Source organism: Carassius carassius, chromosome 17, assembly GCF_963082965.1.
Source record: "Carassius carassius chromosome 17, fCarCar2.1, whole genome shotgun sequence".
NCBI lineage: Eukaryota > Metazoa > Chordata > Actinopteri > Cypriniformes > Cyprinidae > Carassius > Carassius carassius.
Genome location: NC_081771.1, coordinates 9,622,747 through 9,637,109, shown reverse-complemented (window position 1 = coordinate 9,637,109; position 14,363 = coordinate 9,622,747). Strand labels below are relative to the sequence as shown.

General features: G+C 40.5%; 1 protein-coding gene across 1 annotated transcript; it reads right to left on the bottom strand.

Annotated features, from left to right (window-relative positions):
• Positions 1-5,923: 5,923 nt before the first annotated feature.
• On the bottom strand, positions 5,924-10,873 carry LOC132161009 (inositol hexakisphosphate kinase 2-like). Its single transcript, XM_059570778.1, has 5 exons — positions 10,362-10,873; positions 8,523-8,739; positions 7,795-7,943; positions 7,488-7,663; positions 5,924-7,360 (listed from the first exon to the last, which is right to left on the bottom strand). The coding sequence occupies exons 1-5, from the start codon at positions 10,582-10,584 to the stop codon at positions 6,833-6,835; spliced, it is 1,293 nt and encodes a 430-aa protein (XP_059426761.1). The 5' UTR covers positions 10,585-10,873; the 3' UTR covers positions 5,924-6,832.
• Between the last annotated feature and the right edge of the window lie 3,490 nt (positions 10,874-14,363).

Genomic DNA, 14,363 nt, shown 5'->3' with positions numbered 1-14,363 from the left:
TGCGTGTGTGTGTGCTAATGTACGTGTGTGCGAAGCGCATGTAAGACAGAGAGCATCCTGATTGGCCTGTTTCTGCAAATCAACCAATCAATTGTCAGTGTGGGCGGGCTTTTTATCTCTTCTCCCGAGTCCCGAACAAAATTAATCAGTTATGTTTATCTAGTAGAAACAGGAGCACCATTGCAGAGGGAGAGTGCCACAAAACAAAAAAAGTATAAGACACATTTTACGGCAGACTACACGAAAGTGTACCCCTGTCTTATAGGTGTCAAACATAATGACAGTCTTGCTCAAGCATTGCCCATGGAGGGTTATATGATTGCAAAAGGCATGTTGAGATGAGTTGACAAGTTTAATTTCATCTGCTTATTATTCAGGTTAGTTGCCAAGGCTACATGAAAACAACCAACTCCTTAGACCTGTTTAAAGTTGCAATGGAAAATAAATAAAAGCAGTTTACATAAATTGTATAAGCAGATTATATAAATAGTAAAAGTAATCTACATATTTAAACATAATTAACGAATAATTACATAGGCCTATAGCTTATAGAAATGATATTTTATGCTTTTATATCTGTTAGGGACCACAACATGTTAGGGAGGCTAAGCACAGGGAAGGCTGCTCCAATATATCTCAGTTCTCCAATTCAGATAGGCAAAGTCTCACTAAGAAGGTGACTACAGCTGAGAGATGTATTTCCTTCCTTTTTTGGGGGTGGGGGGTGGGGGTGGGGGGGATTACCTCCCTGAAATGACTTTTTGCAGGTTGGGATGTCTGTAAAGTCAAATTCTGCTGTAGTACAGTTGGCTATAGTGAAGCGGAGAGGAAAGATTAGTTAATTTATCTACTGTCATCAGTGATATGGAAGCTTGATTTACTCACTAGCATTAGGCCTACCTAAAAAAAAAAAAAAAAAAAAAAAAACTTTTAACGATGATACATAAAATTAATTAAAATCCAATTAACTCAAACGAGAAACTTTCCTTGGCCAGTAGGGGTCATAACTTTCAGTGAAAAGTTAAAATAAATTCATGTTTCTCTGTTCCACAGTTTATTTCTCTAACCAACAGAGGGCTCCAGGTACTTGGAATATAAATGTTTGTCTAGTATTTTCCCTCATTACACAAGGGTGGATATTCTCTCACTGAGCTTCACAATCGCATTGCAAGAGTTGGTTGTTTTATTAAGAGGCTATATTTGCCCTTATAATTGATTTCAGAGGAATTTAACCCATATTATGCATTTTTTCCCCCTGCATGTATGTTCATTATCAATAAACATAATTTTCCAAGCTGTTCACAACATTTAGCTGTGACAACACAGCTACTGACTACAATATTCACATATTCTACACAACATATTCAAAACCTATAGTTTGACAGGCCTAAAACTGAACATTAAGCACACACACACATCTACTGTATATCACATGACATATAAACAGGAATTGTATATGGTGTATTTTTTTGCCACCACAATTTCAAATTATCTGATGTTTTTTTTACCCCATATGTGGCCAATTATGTTTAATTTCTGACCCTGGTTATTATAAAAACAGGCCTGTTGTAAATATTATTTGCTTTTACTGATTAATAGACTGTGTGTGATTGGTGATGATGCTTCGATGTGGAACTGATCATAGGAATATATGCTATGTAGTATTTTAGCGAGGACAATTTTTTCTCTCACACACAGATCTTTGTCTATTTTTGGAAATAGCCATGAGGGTTTCATCCACTGCAATTCTGCACGCTGCTTTCTGGCTGCATTTTCCATATAATGCAGAGTTTCTGCTGTCAGTACATACACACACACACACACACACACACACACACACACACACACACACGCATAAAGTGACTGCTGAACTGTTGAACTGTGGACAGTTTTGTCCATTGCAGTTACATAACCTAATTTAGCCTTAGAGGACAACATGCCAATGTATCTGTCATTTCTGAATCCCATTTCCCTCTTGTTTCTCTTTTTACAGTCAGACTAAAATTCTGTCACATTCCAGATTCTGACACATTCAATCACGCTGAATTTTAAGTAACCTGCCAAACAATGTCAGACATTATTTGGTCAGTCCTACTATCTTAAAATGTCAAAGTTGTTGTTATCAGTATTGTTTCAGCCTACACTTCTCCTTGACAGACATTTATACCTTCTTATGTGTTACATTTGCATTTTCCAAAATGGAGGGACCACAGATTATCAAAATGTTAAATCTGAGAGATATATTGGGAGTTCTGAGACCACTGTTAATTTCAGGTCACTCGCACTCAGTTTAAGTGAAAATAACAAGAACAGTGTTATCTCTCAGCCAGATGGTAACTGACTCTCTTATCCATACCACATTATAATGAAAGCATGGCTTGTGTGATACACAATAAACTATAAGCACTTAGGTAAGTCATTGATTTGAACCCAGACTGGACAAGAGTTACAGTTATTCTCATCACAACATTTTATTCAACATTTCAGTTTTTATATTAGATATTTTAATGTTAATTAATTACCCCTTTCACGTCAGTGGGAGAATTTACAAATTAATGTTTCTATAAATGATTTACATACAGTACAATTATGTATAATTTACACACATTTTCAAAAGTCAGTCTCACTATCTGCCTAAGGAATGTGTGGTGTGTGTTGGTCACACCCTTTTCTTTTCCATGATGTGTGTGTGTGTTTTACAGAGAAGGAAAGGGAGTGACCACCAAATGCCACATGCCAACACAGTCATATTATTCTCAGAAGCAGAATTTCCATTTTAATTTCTTCACCCTCATGCTGTCTTCAGATAAGGAGTAAGGTTGTGATGACATGGGAGATCTGATGTCATATAATTAGCACAAGTGATGTGACATTTGTGTCACGTGAGATGCAGATCTATAAGTATGTAATAGGATCCTGTAAACACCTAAACATTTTCCAGAACAAACAAAGCAGGTTCTGGAAAACTAAGTACATTTACATTTATGCATTTAGCAAACCTTTTCTTTTTATTTTTTTTTATCCAAAGTGACTTACATTGCATTCAGGCTTTACATTTTTTATTTTATTCCAGTATGTGTGTTCAGTATCCTCAATATCATGTGTCAGTTATTGTTTTTTATATTTTTTAATAGTATCTACAATGCTGTTCTAAAGTGAAAGATGGCAGATAACAAGGAAGAAGTAATATGAAGACCACCACAATTGTCTTTTGCCACCAGTTCTACTTGGAAAATCGTAAACAGATTTGGATTATAAGAGATTATTCCTTCTAATAGGTTGCACTGCCTCTGATGTCTTACATGACACACACAGCAGTCTCTGTGGTACTTGTGGTGTGTGATGATTCATTAGAAGAAAACTTGGACATCATGTTGAGTTTGTGAAATGTGTTAGTCATAAATCACAACTGTAAGCTACAGTTTACTTTGTTGAACTTATAATAAAAAGATGGGGAATCAGTTATACACATTACTAAGCTATCATGCCTAAACAAGCTCAAGATCAAACATATTATTTGGGTTAAAGTAGTTAAATAAAATCAATATTAGACCATAACAAAGTATACTATTGGTAAAGTTATATGCATATGTGTGCTCTTTGCCCTGTTGGCAATTTATACATAGCCTATAATATTTGTCAGCAGTTCAGTGAACTTTGACCAGTAGAACTGAATGAACCGAACTCTCTCTCTTCCTTCTCACTGCCAACAATATATCACTTTGTCTTCCTCATCACTCTCATGTTATCATTCCATTTTTATGCCTTTTTATTCTTTTTTCACTGTAATGGAATGGATGGAGGCAATGAACACCTGTCTGCTGTTCTGTGTTTGGTTGAATCATTACCTCAGGGTGTCCAGCTAAATGTACTGTCACTGTGAATAAAGTGCGTACATACTTTGTTAAAAAAAAAAACTCTTAAGTACTTATAAGGAACAAGTTAGAAATACAACCTTATATGGGACACAGGAAATTAGACTGGATGGAAGTGTAGCTAAATTAATAATGCTTCTATATTTCTGTGACCTTGTTGATAAGGAAGGCCAAGCTAATTAATTATATAATCAGATAATGAACATGTTGTGTAACCTAGAGATAACACACAACAAGGTCCCAAAAGAATGGCTGTGAGAGACTCCACGTACAACTCATGTATTAGCCTAATGAGGTTCCATGATGTCAGTTAAAGGAATAGTACACTCAAATAATATGTCATTATTTACTTATTCCATTCAGCTTGAGAAATATATATATATATATATATATATATATATATATATATATATATATATATATATATATATATATATATATATATATATATATATATATATATATACATACATACATCCTAATCACTTTCATGGTGTTTTTATTCTTATATTAAAATAGAACAAAGCTATGTTACATTTACAGTAGTAATAACCTAATCATATTTCACAGTATAACTGATTTTATTTTTTATTATTAATTCTTTTAAGTCAAATAAATCTGGTGAGAATAAGAGACTTCTTTCAGAAACAATATAATGTTGTAAATCTAAATAAATACCTTGTATACATCAGTGCTACATATAGAAGTGCTACTCTATGCATATCAGCATTACATAACAGTGAAGATATGGTCTCTATCTTCTAGTGTACTTGTGCATTTTTCAGCTTATGCCCCCAAAAGGATTTCTGGGTTTTTGGGACAACTACCTTTTCTCCAATCACATTATGCATCTAGCTTAAAATTCAGAGATGGTTGCCATAGTAATCCATCATTATAACAAAACCCATGCTCACAGCAACAGATGAGGAAAGAGGATGTTATGGGAGCTGTAAAAAGATATTCATTCAGACAGCACACAAATGTTCAGAGAAAACTATAAATCCATCTACTTTAGTCAGTCAACATGAAATTACACCCTAATGCCAGCAATTATAACTTTACTAAATTATACTGAAAGTGAATAATTGCGATAAACCAATACTGTAAAGAAGTCTAGGTTTCAATCACCACATTTCTGTGGAGAAAAAAAATATATACATGAATGTGAACTAGGCTAATTATTTAGCAATCACAATGACTGATTCCAACTATTTGGCATCTTCCATCCACACTGTTTGTATGACTCCTGCACAGCATTCCAAGTATATTTTCCATTTAGCGTTTGTTACCTGGTAACATTTTTACATTTCAAACCGATTGCTCTCTTAGAGAAAGCATTCACATGCCGACTTGATTCAGAATGTGCTGATGGTATTTCCCACTTACAAGTAGTTTTCCGGCATTTGGAATGTAATCCAGAGCTTTACTTGGGAATGTGAGTGTTAGAACAGCTGAGGCAGTCACAGACTGCGCAAAGGACACAAGAGGGCAAACATACACGGTGAATGACCAATAAAACGAGATATCTACTAACACATTATTCCACATCCATACACAACATCCTTACTCAAGAGGAGTCACATGAGGAAACACAAACAAGACACTACAGTCTGCATGTACACAGTTTTAACATAAAATCCAGCCCAAATCCCTCACACTACTGCCCAAATACACCCACAAATAACAGGCTTAGAGAGTGCTTGCAGAAAGCTTTTAGTGAAAGGTTTAGCAAATCTGTAATATGGCTGCTGGGGCTCTGCTTTCGCTGCATTGTATCTTGTATCAAAAGCATACAGCCTACATTTGAACCATGCACACTGAGCAGGGTCTGAACCTACTGTACAAGTACACTGCTGTTTACACACAGACAGACAGACAGACATAGCCATAGACTTCGACCATGCTTAATTTGCTGCATGGTTATTGGTTTCTAGTAACATATTTGCTAACTAGAGTGCTAATATCAGCTAGATAAAAATTAAGTCTAATGTCAAAGAGGCCATATCATACTTATGCTATAATCTCAAACACACAGGGAAAAAAAAATGTACCACAACAAAACCGATGTCTTTTTATTTTGTTTCATATTGTCAAAAACAGAGAAAACCATGACATAAAAATCATTTTTTTTAATCTATATCAATAACATCATACGATAGAACTAGGGATGGAATGTCATATTTCCATTCACATATGATAGAAATATTCTTATAAATAAATAGGATTCTCTTTAAAGTCTCTGGAGTGAGGATGCTAATCTTCAACACGTGGTTATGGAATGAAGAGGAACCAAGTCAATATAATATATATTAAAATGTCCAAGAGAAAAAGTCTTTAAGGATCAGGAATTTGAAAAGGATTTTATAAATTCCTTTTTCCACACACCCGTCATTCCCTACAAGAGCAAAGTCTCTTCCTTTGAGTCCTGCTTAGTGTTTCTAAAGCACCTTCATGTATGTTGCTTAGTTGCTTGTCACATCAATTTATGACTGTGCTACCATTGCTACAAACCCACCTCTTTTTAAAAGGTGTGTAGGACATCATATTTTGCAAATGTCTTTTTATGTCTCTTTTAATGCAAGCATCAGTTTATTTTCCTTATCTTTCAAAGATGATGAGAACGAATAAAGATACATGAGCAGATGAGATGCCACACAAACTCATCTACTGCCACCCATCTGCGATTCAGGGCGAGCAGAAACAGCAGGCATGGAGAAGGACCACACTTCTTCACCTCAGTGAGAAATTACAAAAGAGTTCAGTCCCTTCAGCTCCGGAGGATTTCTGGGAATTCAGGATTTTCCTTTGACCCTCGCCTGCGTAGCCGCTCTTCGCTAGAGCTATGAAAGAGCACAGCAGGGCGAGCTAAGTGCGAACTCTAAACCCTGATGGCATGGTCAGGATGCCCTTGGTAAGCCTTGGCACGGCAAATGCACAGTAAGATACCGCACGAGCGTTTAGTCGTTGCTGTGCTCTTCAAGCTGTGACAGAATGCTGATGAGATTCTGCAGGCCGAAGATGTAGCCGCTGTCTCCACCTTCATGAACAATGCTGTCCTCTCCATAATCACGACATGTCGTGTGAGCGAAATCGATCATTCGGACGTCCACCATTGGTGAAGCGCTGCTGGAGTGATCGCGGCGCCCTCCGTAAGCTCCCTCCTCATCGTCTTCATCTTCATCTTCATCATCATCATCATCGTCCTCCTCTCCTCCACGAGAGGGCCGGGATCGAGATGGGGCAGGGGGTGGAGCCCCATCGTAGATTATGAGAAGAGAGGAGGAGAAGAAACGATAGCTCTCGCAAGCCTCCAGCACCGCTCTCATCTCTCTCAGTCTTTGCAGCACTGGGGTCAGAAGTTCTCTGCGCAGAACTCGGCCGTCACTGAAGAACTGGCACAGAGCCTCTTTGAACCCGGCCAGACTCAGCTTACGCCCGTGATACTTGTTCATGAATATCAGCTGCCCTGTAGCACTGTGATACATCTATTGGGAAAAAATACAGATCAGAATTAGACTTGGGGTTTTACCAGTGTAAACCTCCGATGTAATCCGATGTAAACCTTTTTAGCACGTGCATGTATGTAGACTATTTAGAAGATATAGTAATTACCTGCATCCCACAGAGGCGTACTCCAATAGAAGAGGAAGTGCTTTGTTGGCATTTGCGAATCTGGTTTGCTTTCTTCTCCTCAGAGGCATCGTCCCCATGCTGACGTGTTCCCATCTTCAGATCGAGAACGCATGGAACCCGGTATCGCCATGTTAGATTCTCCAGCAGAATAAATTCTATGAGGGGTCATGGGTCAAGGAGGAAAAACTACAAAGTTGCATACCTACTTGTATAAATGAGTTTACATGTCTTACAAATGATTATACAGTTTTAATTTGGAAGTGTGTCCACTCGTTAGAAAGGATACTGTGCTGGTTTCTGTGTTTGGAGTTCTCCTTCATCCTCTGTAGGTGTTGCTGGTGACACTGCAGACTCCAAGGGTTGTGTTGGATCTGAGGAACCACGTTTCCTTTCTCCAGACTGTAGGACAAAACCTCTGCCTTATCATCCCGATTACTGTAAGATCAAAAGAGAGAGAGTTAACAAATTACTATCATTACGTGAATGTGAGTGTGCCAACTACTGAATTATATGATAAGGATGTACACATTACTGTTCAAAAGTCTGGGGTCTGTAAAATTAGTAATCTAAATTAAAAAAAACTTACCACCAAGACTGTATCTATTTGATCAAAAATGACAGAAAAACCGCAATATTGTGAAATATTATATTTTAAAATAACTGCTTTCCATTTCAATATATAAAAAAATTTAATTATCATCTGACGGTGAATCTGAATTTTCAGCATCATTATTTGAGTCTTCAGAAATCATTCTAATAAGCAGATTTGCTGCTCAAGAAACATTTCTTATCAATCTTTTATACATTTGTGCTGCCTAATATTTTGTGGAAAACGTGGTACTTTTTAAAAAAAATATTCAAAACCATTTTTTTGTAACAATGTAAAGATCTTCACTTTTTAAAATCAATTTCATGCATAATTGCTAATTAAATATATTAATTTCTTCTTATTTTTAAATCATATTGACCCCATACTTTTGAACAGTGGTTTATTATCCATGTGTCCTTCCTTACCTTTTGCCCTTCTCCTCTTTGCGACTCTGTCTGGCTCTCTCGTTTTCTGGTAGAAGGCCTGATGGTTTCTTTTTCCCCCACTTAACAAGCTTATTCTTGGGCTCACCGTCAGCAGAGGGCTCTTTGTTTTCCAAATCAACTGGATCACTGTGGAGCGGGTATGCTATCAAACACAGATTCCCCTCCTCATCTTCCTCAAAACTCACCGACACCACACCTGGAGAGAACATGAGGGAAAGAGAAAGAGAGAGACCATGAGTACACTGGACGTTGTATTGATGCATAAACAACATATGATTCAAATATGATGAATCATATGATGATTAAAAAAATTAGCTCTTACCCACTCCGGCTTAAACTGTAATTTAACACACATAAAACATAAAAGAGAAGCAGGTGGTTGAAAAGGGAATGAACTTGTGTAGATAGAGAATATGTGAGAATGAGGGAGAGTGTTTAGCATGCCTTCTAGTGCTAAGCAGAAAAAGACACACAATAAAACACAGGAGGCAAGAAGGTACAATTCAATGAGTTTTTTTTATTACCACTCAGTGGGCAAACCATCTGCAAGATTCCCACATCAGATATCAAATACAAGAAAGCATTTGACAACTTCATGGTCTGAACGTTACAGAAACTGCATCACTGAAATTTACAGACAGCAACCATTTGGAAAACTGCTTTGGCACATTCACAATACAGATCAATACATAACATACAAAGCAAAAATATACATATACACAAGTAGCAAGTGGCCTAAGACATGATTTATGGTGGTATCCCATGATAACCATAGATGGAACTAAGCATCACAAGGGGATTATGGGTAGTTGAGTGGGGTAGGGGGGTAAATACAGAAAGAAAGAGAACAGCAAAACCATTTCAACATTGAATGACAAACTCAGGATTAAAATATACAATTCTTATTTCAAACACATAAGCTTTAACCTGTCTGTAATGGTGTGAGATTTGGGCACTAGGACCACTCAACCTCTGCAGTCATGGTAGAATGATGACATCAACAGCAGTGATGTCACGTCTCTGCACCAATGCTCATACACACTTTGGCTTATACTTGCTGTGTCAGAGAACGTGTGGTTAGTCTCTTTCATTGTGTGTCAGGCTTTATGGTGATTAAGAAAAACACAGATGAGTCTTATGTTTGTGTAAGAGAAGCGTGTTAGAATGAAAGCATCGTAAGTATTTACAAACGTGAGTGTGTCCGCATTTACGCACTCCTACACCCTTGCCCAGTCAAACACACTGCGACAGATGCCAGTGTGTGTGCGTGAGTGTTTAAATATATCAGACTAAAAGAACTGAACGTGATATTCCATCTGACGCCATGAACATAAATCTTTGAGCGACCAAAAGTGTTATGAGAGTGTAAGAGTGTGCATGTATCTTATAACTAAGTATCTATGCATGTATGTATCTATATATGTATGTCTATCCATCTGAAGTTATTTTGATTATCTATCTATCTATCTATCTATCTATCTATCTATCTATCTATCTATCTATCTATCTATCTATCTATCTATCTATCTATCTATCTATCTATCACATTAACTGTCATTCAAAAAGGGGCATCCAATCAGTTACTGCATATGATAGTGTGTGTGGCCTTGTATAGGAGTCATGCTGCACATTAGGAAATAAGTCAGTGTAATTTATTCATATAAATTCTTCAAAACAATGATTTAAAGCACTTGTTACTAAATTTTATGAATAGATAGAGAATAGATAGAAAAGAAAGCGTGGGAGAGGAAGAAAGACTTGTCACACACAATAGTATCCAAACAATCAAGTGGCGGATGGGTTGTAATGTCCACCTACCTTTGTACTGCGGCGTAAATTTGCGGATCTCGGGAGGCAGGCTCTTGTAAAACTGGTGTTCTCTGGGTATTAGTGGTTTACAAATGGTCTGTTCCCCAAACCGCAGAACACAAGAGTGGCCGCCGACTTGATGGACAAATGGTTCCAACATCACTCCCTTCTTCATTTCTCCTTTCCCTGGGTATCTACACCCCTTTATCAGCGCTTCTAAAGCCGGACTCATCTTCCGTACACATCTGTCTCTCTCAGGCTGATCTATAGCTTTCTATTTGTCTGTCTGTCTTCCTCCTCTGTTGTTCCGGTTTCCTTGGTGGCAGTTCAGGCACAAAAGGCTGAGAAAACCAAAGAAAAATAAAAATATTCCTGTATCTTCCGGTTAAAGGAATATGGAAACGGTAATCCAGAAGGTGTTATGTTATAATTTTTTCTTTTTCTAATGCGTAGCAGTGTTATTTAACACTGCTGACAGACTGTGAGACTGTATCTGTCTCGGTCTCTGCTGTAACTGAGAGAGCTGTCCTAAGCAGGCAAGAAAAATATCACAACAGGTCACATGGTTTCACCCCCCTCCTGAAACTCAGCCAATCACAGCAGAGCAGCTGTTGTTGGGTGGGAAGTGAGAAAGGGGAAACTGAACAAACAAATGGACAGGAGAGAGAGAGAGAGAGAGAGAGAGAGAGAGAGAGAGAGATAAGTGGGGAGTTGTTGGAGTTAAAGACCAAAACAAAGAGATGAGGAATCAGGAAAGGAAAGTGAAACCCTACCCTTTCTCAGCAATCTCCTCCTGCTTTACTAGGAAACTGAGAAAATGTTGAAGCATGGAAAGTGGTAAATATAACCAGAAAGTCCATGTCTGTATTCACAATGGACATTGAAGGAGATGCGTTCCACTAGTCTTCAGGGTTTCTCAATGAGTAATTCATAAAATTTTACATATGATCCCCTTAATCTTAAATATTTTGGTTACATCCTTGGAATACACCATGTTTTAAAGCTTAAAACTCCAAGTATAATTTGGGTATTTTATGTGTTCACTAGAGTGTGTCTACAGTGTTTGTGACTGAAATATTGTCATCAAACTAGTATGTGCGCAGGATGATTTTTCATGGAAAATACTGCATTTTGTTCATATACTACCAACATTGTAACAATACAAAGTTGGTTGAAAAGTAGTGAACTTTCCCTTGAAGTGTGCAAAAATGTATGACTTCTTCAAAGTTTTCTGAACACAGCTTACATTAGATTGAGACGAACAGATAGTCCTGCCTAAAACTCACATTACTGGTTTATTCAATTAAAATTCTACTATGCTTGTCAGGTCTTCTCTTTGTGCAAGTGTACACGACACAATACAAAATCGAAATTTTAAAGATTAAATACAGATTGTGCATGACCTTTCTCTGTCGGGTCAAGCACACAAAGCTGAGGCCAACTGTGGTGTGATAAGATGCTGCACAAAGTTGCTCTATTATTTCGCTATCTAAATTTGTTAGTCTGAATGACTTCACAAAAATCGTATGCCACTGGTATGATTTCAGTAAGTCTGACTGAAACTGAATTTTCAAAGTGCATGTAAACAATTGTTGCAGGGGGGGCGTGGTTTAGCGAAGTCTGCAGCGGGAGAGAGAATCAGGAGACGAACGGTAAGTGAGTGGTTTGGGCAGAAATTATCATCACCTGTTTCTTGTTCCAGTAATTGACGTGGAGAGAGTATAAAACGCCAGGAGAGACGGAAGCAAGTGAGAGAGAGACGGACTGCTGACGCGAACCGGAAACGGAAACCGGAAGGAGTAAATCGAAAGTGCTGTGACAACGTGTCAGAATAGAAGTCACCATTTGGTGTTTGCAAAGTTTAAGTTATTTTTCTGTTAAATAAATACGTCAGCAGTCCAGCCGACCCCTTTGTCCTCTTCCTTGCCCACACGAACTTACTACACTGGTGCCGAAACCCGGGAAGGAAGAAGGACCGCCGCCGCCGCCATGCAAAGCCCGTCCTCCACGCCGCTTGCGGATGTCAGCGCTTCCCTCGCGGTCCTGCACCGCGAACAACACCAGGCCCTGCTGGACCTGAGGACCGATCTGGAGAGACGATTCCAGGCCATCGTTCAGGCCCAGCAGGAGGACCGCGAGAGGTTCCGGAGCTGGATTGATCGGGAGGTTCGCGCCGAGGCCGCCGGGCCGCCCCCTTCCACCTGCCACTTCACAAGATGGGGGCCCACGACGTTTCGGAGGCCTTCCTGGAACTTTTCGAGAAGTCGGCGGAGGCCTGCGGGTGGCCCCGCGAGCAGTGACCAGTGCGCCTCATTCCCCTGCTCTCTGGCGAGGCCCAGGTGCCGCGCAACAACTTCCGGTGGCGAATCTCCTGGTCTTCAACGACCTGAAGAGGGCCATCATCCAGCGGGTCGGCCGGTAGCCAGAGCAACATCGCCAGCGCTTCCGGTCCCTGGACTTGGGCGAGGCCGGACAGCCCTTCGCGATGGACCAACAGCTCCGGGACTCCTGCCGCAAGTGGCTACTAGCCGAGGGAAGCGACGTGGAGCATGTCGTCGACCTGGTGGTGCTGGAGCAGTTCATCGCTCTGCTTCCCAAAAAGACGGCCGAGTGGGTCCAGTGCCACCGCTCCACGTCGCTGGACTCGGCCATCCATCTGGCGGAGGACCACATGGTGGCATGCCCAGGGGTCGGCGCACCCCCAGCTACTAACTCTCTCTCTCCTTCTCTCTCTCGCCCTGTCCCTCTCCCTAGGTCCCGTCCACCCGGCCCTCCTCGTGTCCCGCCCCGGTCAGGCTGGCGAGTACCAAATACCTGTGAGTATCAAGGGGGGTACATATCCGGCCTTGGTGGATTCAGGATGCAACCAAACCTCAATCCATCAAAGCCTGATTCAGCCGGGGGCATTGGATACAAGCCGCGTGGTTAAGGTGCGGTGCGTACACGGGGATGTGGTGGAGTATCCGGTCGTCCCAATTATGATTCAATTCCGGGGACAAAAGCATAGTGTGGAGGTGGCGGTTAGTCCCCACCTCCGGCATCCGATAATTTTGGGAACGAATTGGCCCGCATTTACGGTTTTATTGGGGTCGTTATGTGCGGATGCCTCTTGGGGAAATAGGGCGTGGAAGGAGACCGCCCGGGAGCCTCATTCTAATCCTATGGCGGGCCATTTGGGACAGGCCGCAACAATAAATCACCTCATGACCCGTTTCTTTTGGCCGGGCATTCATGACAACGTGCGCAGGTGGTGCGCATCTTGTCCGGAATGTCAGTTGGTGAACCTACCGGCCGCCCCAAAAGCGCCTTTGCGCCCTCTTCCCTTAATGCAGGACCTCATCGGGCCATTAGAGCGATCGGCACGAGGACATCACTTTGCATTAGTCATAGTTGATTATGCAACACGATATCCTGAAGCGGTGGCCCTCTGCAACATTTCCGCTAAAAGTGTTGCGGATGCCCTGTTTCGTCTTATCTCCCGGGTGGGGGTTCCAAAAGAAATCCTCACCGATCATGGCACGGCGTTTATGTCACGTACGCTACCCGAACTGTACAGATTGTTGGGCATTAAATCGATTCGAACTAGCGTTTATCACCCACAAAAACCGACGGCCTGGTCGAACGATTTAATTGCACTCTTAAATCCATGATCCGTAAGTTCGTTCACGAAGACGCCAAAAATTGGGATAGGTGGCTAGAGCCATTGTTATTCGCTGTGCGAGAGGTCCCTCAAGCCTCCACGGGGTTTTCCCCCTTCGAGCTTCTCTATGGGCACCAGCCCCGGAGGGGTGCTCGACATACTGAGAGAAACTTGGGAGGAGGGGCCATCTCAGGGCAAAAACGAAATTCAATATGTGCTGGACTTGAGAACAAAACTCCACACATTGGGGCGGCTATCAATGGAGAATTTGTTACAAGCCCAGGACCGCCAGAGCCAGCTGTATAACAGGGGAACTAGGTTACGCAAATTTGCACCGGGAGAGAAAGTACTTGTATTACTCCCAACGTCGA